Here is a 21,797-nt window from a genome sequence, read left to right as displayed (position 1 = left end):
TGAATGAGGGGGTTCAATTTTGATTTTAGTGTAGCACAATTAGGTTATTTTATATATATCAGTAATTGAAGGATTGGGCTCAATGTCAACAAAAAAAATTGGTAAAGGCGTTTTAGTTTGTCTGTAAAGTACGGGCATAATATTTCTGACAGTAAATCCCTTAGTAGAAAGTTCATCGCTAATAAATGCCTTATCAGTAGTAGAATGTAAATTTTTATTTACTATTCGAAAAGCTTTTTCTTCTTTTATTTGAAACGAATGAAATGAGACATTATTCTCTTTGAGATATTTTATTACTGTATGTTTGAAGTTTAAGGCCTTTAGTAGAACTATTACAATCGAAACCTGACGTGTCAGTTAATTCTTTGATTTTAAGACAAAAGTTATTATAGTTTAATTCAGCTTGAATAAATATTGGGGGTGGCCTGGAAGTTTTATTATTACTTTCCAACGTAAGCTCATTTGTGTGGTTCATTGGATCATCTTCAATAATTGGTGCAATTGGAGAGAAACGGTTTGGTGACGTAAAAATATTTGAATCAGGTCATTTAGATCGTGGTGAAATATTATTAGGGGATTTGATACATTTATTTTGGTGTTCGACTGTCTGCCAGTCATCATTATCAGAGAAATCACAAGGCGATGCATCACCAGTATTGTTATTCAGGTTGGAGATAAACAGCGGTGTATCGGTTTTGTTCAATTTATTTTTATTAATATTTGATACTGATTTTCCGGGAGAATTCATTGTGTATTAGGTGTGAGTTGTTAGAGTAGTTGAACTTGAGAACGATGGTCGACGTATCGGGTGCGGTGGTCAAAAGAGTTCGATTACCCAATCGAGTATGATAAAGTTATTACTATTATCAATAAATTATAAAGTAAATTTATAAATATTACCTTGATTTCAATAAAACTTATTTAACTAATATGTGTGTTCGATTTGTGGTCTCCAAAAGAGATTTTATTAATTCGCTTTGGACTATGTTTTGTTTTTTTCGTCGTGAACTGTCGACTACAAACGCACGCGACAACAGACATGACGGTAATGCTCATAATTTTGTAATTTATTTATTTTTAATTTTTATTATTGAATTTTTATCCATATTTATATATCATATGGTAACAAATAATGTCTTTGAATTAAAAAAAAAAACTTTTTTATACATATTTTATACTATTTTAGAGATTTGATAAACCCCCCCGTGTAACTATGAACGTTAAAAATAGGCACGCACCTGCTAAAGGGTTAATTAATTATTTCTGACAAATGTTTTTTTCTTTACAATAATAATACCACGGCATTGGTTCACAGTTAATAGTCCATGGTTTATTTACTTTAACTAATTACTTATAGCTTATAACTGGTAGTTTTTAACTATTTTTTATTTTTTCAATTTAAAAAAATGATACTATACAAATTTATAAAATATGTTCAAAACAGTTAAAATGTATTTTTGAACATATTTCGGTAACGTTTTTGATTCGGTGTAGTAAGTCGAATGGTAAATCGTTATTTTTTTGGACTTTAAATAATGAATTATACATCTTTATTAAAATATGCATTTATAACATCACAATAATAACAATTATAGCTTGGGATCTCCTCTTAAAAAATGATACAACAAAATTATTCCATTTTTCAATAAAACTTTTTAAAAAAAATATTTAAAATAAAACAATATTTAAATCTTTTACTATTCCCTTGCCTGATTTAGTTTTTCCGATTGACTTTCTTTTTAATGTCCTCCCTTAAACTTTGTGATTTTTGGAATTGTTTTAAAAAATGTTGAATTATAATTTATTAATTTGTTCAGATAAAAGTAAAATTTGCATCATGTAAAGGGAAAAAATTGGCAAACACATTTGATAATCGTAGATAATAAATTACCTTATTATTTAAAAAATGTCCATAAAAAAACATTTATATGTATTTTTCATAATCGATGTTCATTAATAACTCAACACTTATCGACGTTTTTTATACGTGTTTATAATAATTTTATTTATCAATTGTTTTGTAGAAAAAAATATTTATGTTAAACTTATTTAAATTATAACTTACAACTTTTTTAGCTTCGATGTTAATTTTAATATTAAGCATTAAATTAAAACTTATGTAATATACTTTAATATTAAAAAAAAAATTTGGACTTTATTTTGTCTTCACAGTGAAAACAGATATCAAAGTTAATAAAAAAATACGATTTTTGTAAAAAAATTCTTTTTTATATTTTAAATTTTATAATACTATAACTTTTAGAAAAATGTATGGATCATTACAATTTTTTATGATAATTACTATTTATATACTTGTTTTACGTAATATACTTTTTTTTAATTGGACCATGGGGGGAGGGTCAAAACTTAAAAATGCATATAGAAAGTAGAACTTTTTCAAATTAATTTTCGAAAGTATTCCGGAAATACTGACACTTTTATATATGTATTAAATTGAAGCTTATATAATATACTTTATTATAAAAAAATAAATTTCGGACTTTATTTTGTCTTCACGGTGATAATGGCTACCATATATTATTTTTTTTTTGAAATTATATTTATGTGTCTTCATTTTTTTTTAATTAGAACTAAAAATATATATTGAAGAATTCCAGTGATTTTATTTGAAGATATGTTTTGTTAATTCTACAAAATTATTCCGTAATATAAATCTATTAATTCTTGAATTTAGCTAACCACATTTTTGCATCTATCATTTATTCACTATAGCGGCGATGTGGTGTTTTAAACTACCAAGGTAAACTGCATCGTAGGCTTAAGTGAATATTTTACGTATTTATAACTACAAAATCGTCCCTTGGTGGTAATAACGATATTATTCAAACCCCTTTCTGGTTACTGAGGTATTGAGGAAAAAGCCTGCTAAAAAACCCATTTGGAACACCAAAAGCATATGAAAGTTGATCGGAGACAATAGAAAAAAATGTGTTTGGCCTTCTTTCTTATCCGTCTACTCAGTCTTAACTCAGGAGTGGTAAAGTCGTTTAAATGAATTCTTCAAGACACGTACAGACGTTTATTCTTTATATTTTTTAGACTTTTTATAGTTTATCCTGAGAAACCCATTTTTAACCTAGAACCATGAACCCCGTGGGATTTTTATATATGGAAAATTGTCTGCGTTCAAATGAAAATAATACTGACACTCGGTAAAAAGTAAAGGAAATAAAGAAAACACTGGATATAAGACAGGGTGAGCAAAGGAATGATGGTATATAGACACGTCATTAGGGAATCCAATGTACAAGAACACTACAGTCATCTGGAGTACTCGATGTAAACGACTTATCTTTTGACTTTTATTAAATTTTTGAACTTTGCTTGTCGACCAACAACTTAGACAAGTATTAAACCTATTGGTCGTACTCTATATTTTTTAAGATCACTTACAGCATCTATATGTCTAAGATATCATGTCTATCTGTAATTAATTAGCTGATGTTTTAATTTTAGCTATTTATTTTATTTAATTCCTTAATTTAAAAAAAAAAATCATAATTAATAAAAAAGATTTAGATGATTGTCATTTTTTTTTACGTATTTAACCTCAGTACAAATATTATTATATTCATATGTGGGTGATTCGAAATAGTTTAAAAGATTTAGTTTTTATTGAGACGTCATGTAAAAAAATAGATATTTTTATATTCAATTGTTTAAAAGCTTTGTAATGTTATGTTATTTAATTTAATTAAATAACTTAATGTTTAAAGAAACTTTACTTGAATTAATTGAAAATTGCTGGTGCATAAATGAAAGAGACAATATCAAAAACAATAAAAAAAGATTGTATACTATAAATTATTTTTGTGTATATTAACATTATTGATCAACAACATAGCAAAATAAAAGACCAAATTTCAACAAATAATAAAATAATTTTTAATTAAAATATTTTTATACTATAACAAGTCATTATTTCTATGGGTTTTTTCCAAAACCTGATATGTTAATTTTAACAACTTTTCATTGGAGTAGAAGTAAATTAAAAATTATAACTATATCTAATGCAAATCGACATCTTTGAATGCACAAAATAAACATTGATTAAATCAATAATTAATTTTTCGGCTCACGATAAACATCCTTCTCAATACAAATTTCAAAATATCTTAAAAAGCCTATGATTTTGACTTATCAGCTTTTGAATATGAACAATAGTTTTTATTTTATTATGTTTTCTTTATAGAAATTTGAATATAAACAAAATTTTGCTGCCACATTAAACCATCTTCTAACAAATATAATTTATAACTTAGTTATCAATGTTTTCTCGTTCATATAACCGAGTCGATGATGTTATTGTTGGCCCCACCGTTTAACATCGAACCTAAATCAATTTTATTGGGATGAGTGGTATAGTCTTCATCTTATGCACCCAACGGACTTGTGCTCTGCTCTCAGCACTTTTTTTTTTTTATTTTGTTTAAATATTTGTAAGTCAAAGTGTGAATTCAACTTAACCGGCTAAGTGAGCACTCAATGATTTACGAATCCAAACTTGGTATAGGCACGATATTCCCACTTATGCGAATATAGAAAGATGTCGATATCCACGTGAAGAATCTTTTGGGGTACAACATTTGGGGAGTAATAGCTGTATAACTGTATCGTAATATTTTGTATTCTGTATTGTAAATGTATTTCGAGCATTGTTTTCATATATTTATTTTTGTATTTAAATATTTATTATAGCTAATATCTGTAAGTGTACATGATCTACTGTGATACTGGTCACCACTTTTAAAGTATATGGTTTAGACACAAAACAATCACCTTTGATTTTATATCCTATTTTCAGTTTATTGTTGGTTTTGTTTTTTATAATTTTAAATTCTAAATCATATTACATTGATAATGAATATAATATAATATAAATATGATAAAATACAATAAAATTATTGCAATATAGTTCTTGGTCATATTATTATTTTTTTGTGTCTTTTATAAATTAAAATAAGTTTAACTTTGCAGTTTTAATGAAAAAACAAAAAACACTTTACGAAGTCTGAATTTTATTTTTTAATGATTCCAAAAAATTTACTTTCAAATTACTTTTGTGGATACTCTTAAAGTGTTACGCATTCCCCACTTTTATAGCGATTAGATCAATTTTTAATAAAATATTTAGAAGTACAATTATTATGTACTGAAAATAATTTGGAATACTTCATTATAAAAAATGATAACACTGACAGCTTGAGAGAACAGGAAAACTTACGTAACACAGCGCAATGGAATTAATTTCATAAAATTCATCACTTTTCTTACTCGCTAACACATTTCCAAATCATCAACCCAAAGTTCATAACCCTTTGCTTTGAACAAGTCTGATGTCTTGTAAACGTCGGAGGCGACAGTGATAAGCTCATGCTTGGCCAACATACGTTACAAGGTATTGGTGTGGTAGTGGTAGTTCCGGTCGCCCTAGGCAACGGTGGATGCGCGTCTGCTGCCGGTGTTTCCCGGGACGGATAGTGTGGTAGCGGCGCAGAGGAGACGAAAAGCTACATCTCTGTTATAGTCTGGGAAAACTTCAGTGTTGTCACGACACACGCGCGTACACCAGCTAAAGCTGCGTGTATCTTTCGGGATAGAACAATTCCTAATAAATTTGAAAAAATAAAATTAAACAATAATAAATCGAAAACTTTTGAACCCACAATTAGGTTTAGAAGTTGTCTTCGATAATCAAAATGAAGGAAAAAGATGAATGTTGTGGTACATTATTCGGATGTTTTCCGCGTATTCAAATGAAAAAAAAATCTAAACAAGATCATAAGTCAATATACCAAGAAAGTCCTGGATCAGTTCAAACTTTCTACCGTGAAAATCGTGGGAAATCATGTAGGAAAATTATGCGTTTTAATGAATATCCAAATAAAGTAAGAAGATTTATATTGCTTGTTTTACAGTAATGAAAAAAATTTCATTTCTGATTATGATTTTTTTTTTAATTTGTATGATTTATTTTTTAAATTGGATATGCTTTAATCTTAAATACATGTTTATTATTATGTATTTTTAGAATTTTCGAATTATTAATACATAATAATGGATATTATTTTTCAACTAACTAAAATAGATAAATAATAAGTGAGATTATTAAAATAATATTTGCTTTAGTAATGTCTTTTGTTTTTATTTTATTTTTAAATATATAACTCATTACAAATTTTTGTCACGTAGAATACATTTGAAAAAAATTGGAGAAAATTATAATTATTATTCTCAATTTATTTCTGAAAAACTATTTATAAGAGTTTTATTTAAAAATGAGCGCCATATTTTACATGTTATTAAAATTCTTGTTTCTTTAACTATTGTTTAAAAGTCTATAAACCATTCCATGTAAAATTATTTTATTGTGAAACAATCAAATATCTTTATATCAAACAGTAACCGCGTTTACGCCATATAAATATATTTTATATATTATTACAGTATTAAAATATATATAACTCTGTAAGGTTTAAAATGCTGAACATTGTATTATTTTTTAATTTTTTTTTTTTATGTAAAAAATTAATTCTAAGAAAAATGACAGATAATGTTTTTTTAAAAATATGTAAAAGTAACAAAGAACAGCAGAAAAACATCGATAAAGCTACCTCATTTAATAAAAATAATTAATTGTCTTATTCAAATCTCAGGGGTATACTGTGGAAATTGAGAGATTACACGATCCAACAAAAATATTGGAAACGTAGCGAGAGTTTCTTATAATATCATATCGCGTTATCGCGGAAATCGTCGCTTTAAAAGTATACTCGAAGTGAACTTTTTATTTCCATCACCGACCGAGGAAAATATTTTATTTGTTCCGTTTGTCAGAAAGTAAGCGACCATTTCACTGTTCATTCTATCACGATAACAATACAAGTGTCCGAAATTAAAATATCAATTTTAAAGACGCTGTAAAATTGTGCGTACCCATGCACCCCATTTTTCCGGTCTTGTGCCTTAGACTATTGTTTTACATTTCTGTATCAAATGAGATACTTACTATCCATGAAACGCGTTATCCTTTTTTCTCTCTCTACATTTTTATTATGTGTTATATATTCTCTTTCGAACATAGAAATTCGATATTATAAATAATACGCGATATTATTGTCTGGTATTATGTGCGCTTCGGGCCACCGCCGTCGTACGGTTGTTTATTATATGCCCTCCAAAATTGCCGCACACACAGACCCGATGCTGCGACACGAAAAATACTGTGGAAAGAAAAAAACCATCGCCCTCTTTGCTTAAGGGTTAATAGCAGCACCTCGTCCTGTCGTGTGTTTTATACGGGGCCTATAAGAGGGATTTCGCTTAAAACAACCAGGCGTCAAGGGTATATGCGTGTGTCTCGTTTTTTTCCGGTCACCCTACACCCTGTGGCGTCGGTCGAGTTCGGCACTTAGATTAGATTTGCATACCATTTGACGCAAAGGCTACATGTCATGTTAAACATTACTCGACCCCTGCCGTACAATTCTTCGAACCTGTAATACCTATAACGTGATATTTTATCGTTGGATTATGCATTGTTTATTTTTATTTAAGTATCCGTGTAGCGAAAAATGTTCGTTTATGAAGTATCGTGATATTTACCAGACGTCATAAGAAAAAAGCGCATTATTTCTCAATGGCCGCCACCCTGCGCTCGTGACATAGTAAGCAACAAAACGTATCGCTTTTCGCGTTACTCGCTGTCTAATTTAATCCGCTCGCACTCATATTTTATTTGAACACTTAATCTAAGTTTAGGTTTTTTTCTTAACATTTATATAGAAGTTATAAAATAATTTTTGAAAATACGTATTTTTTCAAGTGTGTATTCGAACGAACTGTTAATGGCATATTCGTGTTGAAGCAATTCAGTAAAAACAATATGATTATTCAAATAAAATGTATAAATTGATTTCGAGACGTCAATGTCTGTTTTTTTATAATGGAGTTTAATAAATTGAATGAAATAACGGAACATTTTACAACTTGGTTTCATTTTTTTCAATGAATTTTCTTCAATATTTTCGATTAAATGCAGTGTTGGTCTAGTCCACCCCGATTTGGCGATAGAGCCCTGTGATCCAACATTAAGTTAGAAACATTTTTTTTAACTTGCGGGACTTCTAAGGGAAATAGTCTCCAGAACCCCAAGATCTCGGGCTGACACTGATTAAGTATAACCAGTGGTACAACCAGAGATGATGTCGCGTGGGGGTATGGTGATAACAGTTTCTTTTTTCATGTTCATTAAGTTAATTTTCGAAAAAAAAATCATAGGAATTTCGATTTAAAAGCTGAATTGTCCATACCTTTAAATTAAAGTTCAAGATTTAGATTCTAAGTCAAAAAAGAAAAAATTACTTATAACTTAGTATAATCTCACAAATAAAAATAAGACCTCTCCAAATATTGATAAAATATGTTATATTAACAATCAAAATATTTATTATTCTATTAATCTTTCGAATAAAAACATTATTTTTTTCCATTAATTCAATAGACATACCTATATTTGAGTGCATTGGATTGGATTAAAAAGTAAAGGTTTAAATTATATACAACCTGTTGTTCGAAAAAGAACTTAAAAGTTTAATTCTGCGTGAGTTCTGGTTTTTAAGTATAAAGTTCCCTTGAGGTCTGAGGCTGGACATGTGTGAGGGCATTGATAAGGGTTTTTCATAAGAGACATTTTCAATTATGTACGTAACGGCAGCCCTCAAAACTTCCCCGAGTTTTTATTCACCTGAGCAAAAACGTTTTTTTTTTAAATATATATTATGCTTCTGTGAGGTATAATTTAAACGAAAAAATACGAGTCGAATGATCCATTGTTGTTCCGTCAGAGTATAAATAGGGTTCAGAATCGAAATGTAAAAACTAATTCAAATTCGATGGGATTCATTTAAATCAGATGATTTCTACCTGAAAACAAAAAAAAAATGTGATGTTCAATTATTGATGTTATAAAAAGTAAGACACTTTACCAGGGATTCTTAAGTTTACCAGAGTAAATACATTTCCTTTTAAAAATCGTGCTGTTATTTATTTTTTTTCACAAAAATATTTTTTTTACCAAGGCGAACTCATTAATCATTTAAATGCATTCTACTATTTTTAGTACTCAATCATGAAACAAAGAGCTTTTAAATAATAAAAATTATCATTTAACTAGCTTTTTATTATTTTTTTTTTTTTGCAATTATTTTTTTTATAATCCTCAGAAAAAAGTGGGAAGTTTTGATTTATTTAACAATTTGATATAAACTTTGTATAAGTGTGTTGTTATGCCCATTACTTAATATTAATAAATTTACAAAAAAGCTTAAATAAAAGTAGTTTATAATTGCGCTTTTTTCTAAATTATAATTAAACTCATTATTTTTCTTAAGTACGCATTACTAACACAAACACTCTTTTTTTATGTAGATTTAAGATTTTAACACTTATTAAATTTCAACAAAATAATTGTTATTTTTTTACGTGTCTTGCAGTTTTCAGGAACGTTGTCTAGTTAAGAACATTTGTTTTTTTTTGTATACGATGATACCATTCTTTATAAATGTAATTTTGGTATACATATAAATAACCATTTAAAAGATGAAAAAAATAACATACTTTAAAAAAAATAAACATGTTTGTAAACAAAACTTATAATATGTGACAAATAACTATTTATTTTACAATGTTAGAAACAAAATACTTGTGGGGTTATAATGAAAAACGTACTTTTTCTATTTGTATCAAATTTGAGTTAACACATCAATTCTTATTATAATGTGGACGTGACATCGAATGGCATGATTATTTTTTGTACTTCTTCCTATAGTAAAATTAATTTGAAAATAATAATTTTGTGCAAAAAAACATTTTATATTTAGACATAGTAAGTTATGCATTGTAGCTCTTCAAATATCCAATATTTCTTCACCTTACTTTTTAAACTAATGAAAAACGTAGGTGTAAATTTTTAGCAAGAATATTTGGATTAGATTTATGGAAAACATGACTATAATTTTTGAGCCTCATTTTTATTGTTTAGTATTAAAATAATATAAAGCTTAAATAATGCCTATTGTATAATAGGCTCATTTGAATTTTGTCTCCGGGCTTCATTTTGTCTTAATCCAATCTTGTAGCATTATTATTACTAGTTCAAAATATCAAAAGTAAAGGTAAACTATTTGTACAATATGATTACAATGGTATGAGTTTTGAAGATATTATAAGTTTGTGATAGTTAATAATATTTTGAAAGTTTCTTAAATGATAAAGTTGTATCGATTCTAGCAAATACAATCGAATTGGTTTGTTAAGGTTTTCAAGTATAGTTCTTAAAGCTTATTTTTATCATTATTGAAAATCTTACTTTCCTAATTTTCGATTGTACACCAAAATCTATTGCTGCAAACTTTGAGGAATTGGGTTAGCCAAACAAATTACATTTTTTTTTTTTTTTTTTAAATTGCTGCAAACTTTGAGGAATTGGGTTAGCCAAACAAATTACATTTTTTTTTTTTTTTTGTAACAAAAATAATTGAGAAAAACAAGTATTTTTATGAATAAAAACTTAATATTTGCGTCATAAATATTTTTTTAATTTTCTCATTATTTCGTTTAGTATCATTAAGTATAAAATGTTGTTTTTATTTTCGTGTATAATTATTTTAGGCTAACAAAAGAATTTGATTACTATTTTAACTATTATTTTTATTATTTTTTTATTTTATCTTTTCATTTTCTAATAATTTGCACTGATAAGCAATGGTTTATTTATAATCTAAGTCAATTGTTGTATCGCTCTTGATAAAAACAATTATTAGTAAATTAGATTTTTAATTATAATAGGTAATTATAAGTGTTCAAAGTATTTTTGAATTCCTTATATTTTTTATCGATGTAAAAATGTTTTGAAGCAAACAGGGATATGATAATTTTTATGCCATCTGAGCCGTTGGCATCCCTGTTTGTCTCTGATAAATGGCATTGTTTAATTATTGTCTAGTTAATTATACATAATATATTTTGCTCGAAAGGATGGGACGTTGAGAGATTACGTATTAAGATACTTGTTTATTTTTCTTAATGATAATAATTTTACTGTCGTCTTAAGAAATTTACATAAAATTATACATACAAAATAAGACAGTTTTCTCCAAAAAAGTTCAGTTGAAGACTGCTAGTATTTCAATTTGACATTATAATCATACTGAAGTTTTAATGAGAACGTCAAAAAGCAAGTCTTCATTATTATTTACCATAACGGCATTACTACAATATAATTACATGATAACGACAATATAGTTACCTGGGATGGTTCGAAGGCAATCTAAGCTTTATTGTATCATAAATAATTTTGTTACAAAAAGCGCGACATATTCGTTTGCGTTCCAAAGCTGAAAGTAATTTATACCAGAGTTCATCTTCCTTCCAGCTACAAAATTCATGACAATGACAAATAACGAGTATGAAAGTTATGATGATGCTCAAAAATTTCCTGTCAAAAATATACTTTTGTCTAGTTATTATTGTTATACGGACCTAGCATGCTTTTAAAATGTAACAATGAAACAATGTATTGTGTCATGAAAGATGAACCAGAGAGAATTGTATAATTGTTGTAATGACCATCCGTACAAATATTGCTAAAGGAGAGTGTACAAAGGAATATTGTTTGGTTTTATTATTAGTGAGGGTTACAAAAATGGATTAACCATAAAAAAGAAATTTTTTTAAACCGTCAATATAATAATAAAAAATGTTAGTAGACAATATAGGTAATATTTATTTTGAAGTAAATACAGTTCATGTATCTTCAAAATAATATTATTCGTATTTGGAAACGTGTCACGTAAAACGTATCACGTTAAATGTGAAACAGTCGTTTGTGTTTTTCAATAATCACATTTTACACATTTGTACACACAAGGTCGTTTTAATATATCAAACATTACCAGGGCTCTATGAAACCGGTTTTAAAATCACTAAAACGCAACACTCGTACGTACAGTATCGCTTACGTACCATTCAGATCCCGACGNGTACGTACAGTATCGCTTACGTACCATTCAGATCCCGACGAGGTATCAAAACGACGAATGTGTACCAGGGACGCAGAAGCAGAATGATTATTTTCAATTAACGTAATATCGTAAATGTCGATTGCGTCCCGTTAAGATCCTGACGAGGTAACATTTAANCGAGGTATCAAAACGACGAATGTGTACCAGGGACGCAGAAGCAGAATGATTATTTTCAATTAACGTAATATCGTAAATGTCGCTTGCGTCACGTTAAGATCCTGACGAGGTAACATTTAATTTTTACTAGGGACTTGTTAGTTAAAATGTTAGTTAAAAGATGTAAAATGTACACTTGAAAATTGTAACCCATTAAAATCCGTTACCATATGAAGTCGTTTACGTTTCATTTTGATACCGGTGAAGTCTTAAAACATTTAACAAGTACCAGGAGCTCATCTACTGCGTGAATCAGTTTGAATTGCGCGTTATTTCAGTATAGTGTAATTGAAAATATCATAATAAATTTAAAAGTATATTTTATCTCGTTCGCTTAATTCTATGCATTATGGTGAGATTTATTTTTAAAATTAAAACTTGTAACAATAAAATATATTTTTACGCGCTTTCAATTGATTCCGTTCAGTAAATAAATTCTTAGATGGATTATCCTGACATTGTCAATCACATTAATTATTATTATAACTTAATTTTTTGAACCTTATATTTTAATTAAGTCAATAATTAATTAAAATTACTTTTCTTCAGTAAAAATTGAATTAAATTTCGTAATTGATTTTATTTGAGATGTAGACCTACATTTTTTAGTTCAATAATGGATTGGTTATGTAGATTTTTCTGAGATCAAACTTAGTGAAAGTTAATCCCTAAGGGGATTAACCAAAAGCACTTTGATACATGACTTGAAAAGTGGCAAATATATCATATGAGTCTAAACTTGTGGTATATGACCTTTGATGTTATAAATTTATTTCTATATTTTTCTTATTTAACATTCATACATATAAATAACATTAAATTATTATTTTGTTTCGGAGTTAAGAAAACTAAATTATTAGTTAATTTAACTCATATTTAACACAATATTAATATGTTTGAAACAAACTTAGATAATAATTTTAGTTGAAGGACTCTGTGAAAAAACAAGTAAACTCAATTATTCGAGAAAAAAAAATTCAGACAGCAAAGAATAAATCAAAATGTTTTTTATGTATTCTACTTGACGAACAAATTGAAATCACTATATTTTTTATTTTATTTATTGAAAATCTTTTTTTTTGAATAGGTGTATTCATCATTTTTATCTTAATTTAGAAACATCAGAATATGATTCTGAGCCTTTAATTTAAAAAACGTGGCAATAAGTCAGCAACATTATAAGTTAAATCGCTTTTTTTTTGTTCTTGTGCTTTTTAAACTAGTTGATTATTATAATATTATAATCAAGAAATATTTTTTATATTATTATTATTACTATTATTACTCATTTTGCTAAATAAAATAAACTATTATTTCACTTTATTGATAGATTTTATATTGTTTATGATTTCATAAAATAATTTTTATATAATAAAATCATTGAGCTTAAATTAAAATATCTTGAAATTAAATTTCTCATAACGACATAATATTTATTAAACAAAAATTTTCAGGAATCGTGTGCTTTTATCACGTTTTTAAGTAATTTTGCAATGTAAACCTTTAAAAATAGGAGAATATGTTTATTATAAAGTAAGTTTCTGAACATTAAAATAATTAGGATTTCATTTCAAGTGTTTTTCTTTTTCATTATGCTGGTTTTTAACATATTTTAAGTATGTACTACCGTAAAAGTTACTTTGATCATTTTTCACTATTTTTTATGTATATAACTCTACAGTAAGTCCAACTTGATCGGTTTGTTAAAAGTTAGTACAATCAGTACAATGAGATTGTACTAACTTTTAACAATTCGATCAAGTTGGACTTTCTGTAGAGTTAATTTGATAACCTATTTCATTCTATATTTAATTAGGGTAAAGTAATGTAAGACCACGAGGTTAAGAATCTACGATTTTTCCTTACTGAACGGGTTTAAAATCTGAACATTTAAAACATTTTTTTCCAGTTAATATAACCGATATTACCTAAACATTAGTAGTGCATCATTTATTTATTTATTTTATAAGTGGCTTAATATGCGCACATCTTAATTTTATAGTCGATGATTAGTTAATTGTACAAATAGGAATAATTAATATGAATGTTTTTAAAGTATGCCATTATGTAGTAAAACAAAAAGTTATTCACATCCAAATTGATTGATTAAAATAAAAACTGTACTATTAAATTTTATAAATTATTTATGGCACACTGTTTTGTAATAATGTTACTAAAATATAAGTATTAAAATTTATAAAAAAAAAAAAAAATGAATATAACATGCAAGTTTTAGTGCTATTATAAATTTCACATTGTAAAAAAAATCTTTCCGTATAAATCGGAAGTTCAATAATTTCTGAGGTAAAAACGAATGGAGAGGAAAATATTTCAATCTCCTCAATTGAGGACATCAGACTGTAGCCACATCACCCGGGGCGCCTTTTTTGCATAATATTATTTCCTTCATTCATTCTCCTAATTGCAAATCAGTCAGCCTCGACGGAAATTCCAATTTTGTGTATTATATATATACAAAACTCAAAGCAGATTATAATCATTTTTTATTATATTTTATTTTGAATTCACAAATGCATGTTATTATTAAATTCGAATAAAATATAGGAATGTATATATATTATATATGTATATTTTTTATTGATTAAGATCAGGTTTTTGATGCAAACAATAAGATTTTCTTATTGTAGACGTAAAATCATCCGTGAAGCAAGAAACGTTCAAGCTTTCCAAAAGTAAAGTTTTTTAAGCGGATTGCAAAACTTTTGTCAAACCAAATACAAGCGTCTTTCAATTCACATTTATCCTAATTTATATCTATGTGTTCGCTGGTTTTTGGTGAGGTAACCATTAGTTTTTTCACGTGAATTTCTTCCATAGTGCAACCTGCTCGACCACTTAGTTGTTATCTAAATCAAGACAAATTGAACTCGAAGTTATGTGAAATAAAACTTTTTGAACTATCATCTTTGAATTTGTTAAACGGAAAGTAAAGTTAAAATGTAGGTTTATATTTCAGTGATCAGGCAAATTTTTTTTTTGGGGGTTTAGCAACCACGAATAATGAAAATTTAAGTAACTTAAGTTTGAAGTTAAAAAAAATTTCATTAAATTGTATATGATGTCATCTTTAATATAATCTTATAGTAAATACTCTATTGTATTATGCTCGGGGATAAATATTATACACAATCTAGTATGATTATGTGAAGGTAATAGGATTTTGATTAAACAATAATATATGTAAGATAAAAAGGTTAAATTTTTTTTATTTCATTCAAATATGTAGGTGATATTTATATTATCATTTGAATATGTAATATATTTTTATTTTGTGTTAGCACTTAATCGCCAACTTCCATTATGTTTTAGGTTTTACTGTATCCCGAAGAAGGATGGGCTAGAAGTGCTGTATCAAGTTATTGGACTTTAACTCCCATATGGTGGAACCGTAGTAAATGTAAAGTAGTCGAAGTTACTGGAACTAGAAAGTAAGTGTAATATATTTATTGTGAATAGAAATATTAAAATAAGTAATTAATTTTTCTTCACAAAACACTCGCACAATATGTTTAAATACATCTCGTAGTAGAGTATTTAAGGGAAAATGTAGTTTATAAATTAATTCTATAAAATGTACATCTTTGTGTAAGTCGCAATACAATTTTGAATTTTCCATTTACATTCCCTCTTTTGATTTCATTATATTTCTTTTAACGTATTCTCCTCATAAAACGGTCATACATTTTTCATAACTATACTTCCGGCCATCTCTGTTCGTGCGTTTAATAGACTACCAGAATTATGCATGGTTTCTAATTTTAAACTTTTAAAATGGTAACTGCATTTTAGATGTGTAATACTGATATATGATTTTCAGAAGCAAATCCCGTAGAAAACGGCAAACATAATAAACGAAAAATTTAATCCGATTTGCTGTATGAGGATTCTTTAACAAGATATGTAGTACATTATTTGTCTAACATATCATAATATTAGGTGTTATCGGTTTTTAGGTTCATTTAGTATTCCAAACAGCATATCACGTAAAAGCCGGGTAAACGGAACAAGGGAAGAATAGTTGAGATCTTACTCAGTCGTCCCTTGTCTCCTGTGGTATTTTTCTCATACCTTGTTTTCTCTTTTCTATTTATAACATTTATACCAAAACTAATTTTTATGAAATTGACTTTCCGCCAACGATTTTATAAATTGCGTCATTCGCATCTCATAGAACAACAACCCCTCGACCAAGAGTTTTATTTCTTATTCTATTAAAACTTACTAATGTTTAAATAAAAAGATAAACAAGGAGAGTTTGTACAGTTATAATTAAATAGAAAATTTTTAGGATGCTCTTAATATGTACAGGTAGCTAATCTCAGTAAGTTTATGTAAGATTATAGGTAAACACTTTTAAAGTTTAATGGCAAACTACAAAATAATGACTATTCAAATACATATTAGTTTGTAATTTATCTGACTTATAGCTTAATCATAGTGCATAATTAAAAACAATAGAGAATATATGAAGTTTTAGACAGTGTTCCTTGAATATTGTTTAAATTAAAAAATTATAAATGAAATAAAAAATAATTTATTATGGAATAATAATTCCACAAATTGCAACAAACATTTAAAAATATTTATCGATTAATTGATGTAGTAATTTATTTATATAGTTTTTACTATACTTTTAGATTTCATAGTATTTATTTTGATATGAAAAAATGTATATATTTTTAAGTTAATATTTAGATAAAAATACAATTTTAGCTAAATTTAACTGATATACAAGAAATCGATTCAAAATTGAAAATATGTTTTTTCTAAACGAATATATTCTAAATTTCGAAATACAAAAACCATGTATATCTTGTATTAAAAAAATAATTTCATACAATTTTCAATTAAAATATTTGTCAACAACTATTTTTAATATAAAATAAATATTTCTATATCTTCAGTTTATTATAATACAAATATTATCTATTTGAGAACAAAAACTAGTTTATAATACAAAAATTACGCTGAATAAAAGTAACGGGAAACTTCGAGCAAAAAATGTCAATTCCCGTGACAAAAATAAACTCTAAAACGGATGAATTAAAATCGAACCGCAAACATTTGGTAAAATGCAGTGTTCCCAAAGGATAACGTTTTTTTTCATTATAAAGCTTGTTCAGCAAAGCTGACATCAAGTGCTATTCGAGCACATAACACCCCAGATCCTACACATAAATGAGAACATAAATATGACCTGACATTTGATATTTGCTTACTAAATTGTGAACAGCGCGCATAAGTCTCTGGAGGAATGTCTAAGGGCATTAAAGTCATGATCATTTATGTACACTTTTTTTAAATTGTTATGTACACCGACGATTACTTTCACAATATGAATAAACGTGAACTAATGCAAGGACAATTTTATAATGGAACAATTTTTGACCTATTTGAATCATTTTGAAAATTATTTAAATAAGTTTAGAAATGTTTAATACTACACAAGAAAAAAATGAAAATCGTTACACTTTTTAACTGCATTGTAAATTGTATTTTTAATTGGCTAACTTTTGAGAAATATATTATGTGTACTTAATACTCGAAATAATTTAGCGAAAAAAATGGTAGTAGATCTAAAGTAACATATACTTATCTAGTTATACTCCTAGTGCGTCAAGTTTTACTGCAGTGAAAATTTCAAGTACTAAGTTACACAAGTATATGCATTAAATAGATTCAATAGGTTTTAATAAGTTTTAATAAAAAACTTCTAAACTTCCGAGACGTTCGGGCGCTTGTTAACGCTTCTTTAAATAATTATTATTATAGAAAAATACACTAGCCTTTGAAGTTAAATTTTGTGAAGTTTTAACGGAAACGCGTAAAAAGAAATTTGTTTAAAATAATTTCTATAAAATTGCGTTACTAACATGTTTACTATTCAATACTTTATTTAAAATTTCAACTACAATATAACAAAAATTACTAATGAGCATTTTTCAATAAAAACGATTGTTAATGTTTAGTTAACAATGATTAGGTAAAATGTTTAGTTTTAAGTTGTATATTTTAAGTATTATAATATTAAACAGTCTTTTTACTCATTAAAATACATAAATGAACAACAAAAACTTAAGCGCCTTATTTTTTAAATCTTATTGTAGAAAATAAATTATCTCAAATTAAATGAATAAAATAAACATTATTCGTAATCCAGTACTTTAATTTGATTTGTAAATATTGAAAAATATTTGCTCGAGATAAATTACATTATTAATATAATCTGTTCGAAACACTTTTGAATGCTAATTATAGCAGAGGTGTTTTGTATGTATTGCCTGTGTAATGTATTATGAATAATTAATCTACACTGCAAGGATCTGATCACTGAGGAAAGGCATTAATCTAACGAGATAAGACGTTGGCAGTAAGTTTCAATTTGCATACCTTTGGACAAGCTATAAATCCTGAGTCCCTAAATGGCAATTTATTGGCTTGTTTGAAAACGGCTGTACAGACCATTGATATCGTCAGATGAAACGGCATAGTGTGGAATGAAATCCGCTTTTAACTAGACTATATGAGAAGTTATCTGAAATTTGTACAATATTTTTTCTTTAACTCAACTTAATATTTCCTGAAAGAAGCAGATAGACAATTACACTTTAGTTGATTCTTTACTTCAAACATTTCGTACGGTTGATTAATCTTTTTATAGGCAAAGGAAGCTCGTTAAAGCGCAATGGCTGCTGCAATACGCGTGGTTAGATTAAAACGAACAAAAGACAGAAAATGAGTTAGGAGAGAAATATCGCGAGAGGAAAGTAGGAAATTGCCTTGTTAAAAGTTACCCTGTCGTTGTAGATTTTGTATACATGTACGTATATATACGTTTATTCGGTAGAAAAAGTACGTTTTAATATAATGTATCGAATTTCTATCATTGAATTCTTCCTAAAACTTTTATGTCAAACCGATATCATAGTGAAACCAAAGTATATTAAGAAAGGCAATGTTTGATAAATGGACAACACAATATTTTGCTGTTGTAATAAAGAAAAACTATATATTATAACTTGATAAGCAATAATAATATATTTGTTTGTAATAATATTCTTGAGAAAAACTCGTGTATTATTAAAACAATATAAAATTTTTTTTTAATAGATTTGTCATTTTTTATAATTGGTAGGCATGGAAGATATAGATAGATAGGCATTTAGATGAACTTAGTTCAGACGTTTATACAAATAACTCGAATATAAGGTAACACACCATTAATTAAAGTCTTTAATGTCTTATTTAAAAACTTTTCTAAAATTAAGTTGTTACTTTAATGCTATTCATCAATAGCCAGTAAGAACTTGTTGGATATAACAATATTTTTCAAATAATTCTCCCAGATATCTCATTCCGTTATGCTAAACAAAAACCAACTGCATCGTCTGCAAACTAAGCAAATCTTCACCCTTTATTGTCAGCCATTAGAAGAATACATAGGATCGCTCTCGGACAATATTATTATTACGCGTATTGCAGAGTACATAATTTCAGGCAATTCAAAGTGGGCTGTGGCTGTAAATCGTTTGAGAAAGATATAAAGGGAGAAGTGATGGTTAAATTATTCAAGATATTGTTTCAGTGGAATGCTCTGGGGCGACAGACTTCTCCAGTCGTAAACGAAATATCATGTCTAAAATCAAAAAATACAAGTTTCTTTTAAATAAAAGAAACTTATAATTAAACTAATAAAACGGATAAAAATTTTTTTGAACAGTTTATTTTATTAATTAATTTTTATATAATACTGAACATGATATATCACAATAAATCGTATTGTAGTTGTATTTTTTTCACGGAAATAAGATGAGGACTCAACATTTCTCTTGGTGTAGGAGATTTATACTATAATTCTAGATAAACACTATTATTATTAGTATAAATTAATTTTGTAAAAAATAATTTTTACTCTAATAGGAATGTATAATACTATCGTTATAGGTATTTCAGTTAATTGAAAATTACTTCTAAAATGTATATTTTGATTCTCAGACATTTTTTTTCTTATAAACTAAGTTGTAGTTATATGTGCATATTTGTAACAATAATAATTCCCCATGAATTTGACTTTTTTATGACTGAAATACAACATAAACTATAATAAGTGCACTGTGAATATATTTTCATTCAAAACATATACCTTGAATATTTCTTGAATACATCATGCAATGAAAAACAGTGACTCATATGAATTTTTTATTTTAGATATACGACAATTGCTAAAATGGTAGATATTGACAATGGAAAACTATGCATTATAGGATCTTTCAAAAAACGAATTGATCCAGATTTTAAAGTGAGTACACTTATTTTTCATTTTAAATGATATTAAATTTTCTTATCTTCAATTGTAAATAATTGATTTTGCATCTAATGTAATGAACAAAAAAAATAAGGAAAATTTTGTTTACTAGCNTGCATCTAATGTAATGAACAAAAAAAATAAGGAAAATTTTGTTTACTAGCGCTCTTGATTGCACAACATAAAGATAACTATAAAAAAAAAGTTAAAAATTTATGTCTACATACATTATAAAAAGGATTTTTGAGAACTCCCGTTATTTGTTTTCAGTTTTTACTCATGAACATTTCTTGTTAGTCTAGTACATTAATTATATTCAGTAGTGTATAATCGAAGAAGACGTTAATCATATTATTACGATGTATGCAGTTCTTTGTAGTATTTAGGTACCTACAAAAATAAACTATAGTTTATGTTAAAACAATGTATTTACTTATTTAAGATGTACTTTTTCTTTTATGTTTTAATAAAAACTTTTAAGAGCCCAGTTTGAAAAAGAAAGATTTACATAAATGTATATGATTATAAGTGAATTTGAAAGAGAAAAAGCAATAGTTAGTCAAGAACTTTAAAGTAAGAAAAAAATATTCTGTAAAGGAACAACAACAAAAAACGCTTTCTTTAATACAGTGAATTAAAAAAATTCTATAAGAACTGTCCAAGTTCCTATTAGTGACATCTCATTCAAAAGAGTGTCAAACTTTTTACATATTGTTTCATTTTATTCTGATCATTCAAGTGTAAGTACTTTTTTTTTCCACGGTCGGCATTACTGTGGGCCGCCCTGGAACTGCCGTTAGGCATTACTTCAGGGCGGCAGGTGTAAGTACTTCTGCATTTGAAACTTTTTAACTATGTATAAAACTTTGTTCTTCGATTTTACATGGAGCATCTATAAAATACATTAAACAAATTTTAATCGATGGACTTAATTTGTTCTTTACTATATATAAAGTGATAAGTAACATTATCTATGTGAATTGAAAAAATAATTTTCTGATTACAAAAAAAAAATTTGCTTAAGTTCTTTAAATTTTCAAGTAGTTATAATTTACCATTCTATTCTAGTTATTTTATAAGTATATACTTTTAAATCATATATATTCATATAAATAATTATTGATTGCCTAAGTTTTTTTTTCAATTATGGTTAGAATTTCGTTTAATGTTGTTGTACAAAACAATTGATTTTTATAAAGATTTGTATACAA

At 26.9% G+C, this 21,797-nt stretch overlaps 1 protein-coding gene across 2 annotated transcripts in view; it reads left to right on the top strand.

Moving 5' to 3' along the window:
• Nucleotides 1-5,264: 5,264 nt before the first annotated feature.
• The window catches only part of LOC126910579 (uncharacterized), a 26,324-nt gene continuing 9,791 nt past the window's right edge, over nucleotides 5,265-21,797 (top strand). Inside the window, exons 1-3 of one of the 2 annotated variants that reach the window (XM_050693251.1) lie at nucleotides 5,265-5,909; nucleotides 15,591-15,709; nucleotides 20,490-20,580. In XM_050693251.1, coding sequence (XP_050549208.1) covers nucleotides 5,721-5,909; nucleotides 15,591-15,709; nucleotides 20,490-20,580 — 399 coding nt within the window. In that variant the 5' untranslated portion in view covers nucleotides 5,265-5,720. The remainder of the gene's footprint in view (nucleotides 5,910-15,590; nucleotides 15,710-20,489; nucleotides 20,581-21,797) is intronic. The other variant, XM_050693250.1, reaches the window with a different exon arrangement.

This window comes from Daktulosphaira vitifoliae, unplaced genomic scaffold (assembly GCF_025091365.1).
Source record: "Daktulosphaira vitifoliae isolate Bord-2020 unplaced genomic scaffold, ASM2509136v1 Scaffold_1, whole genome shotgun sequence".
NCBI lineage: Eukaryota > Metazoa > Arthropoda > Insecta > Hemiptera > Phylloxeridae > Daktulosphaira > Daktulosphaira vitifoliae.
The sequence above is the reverse complement of the archived record's forward strand: the minus strand, read 5'-3'. Positions and strand labels throughout refer to the sequence as shown.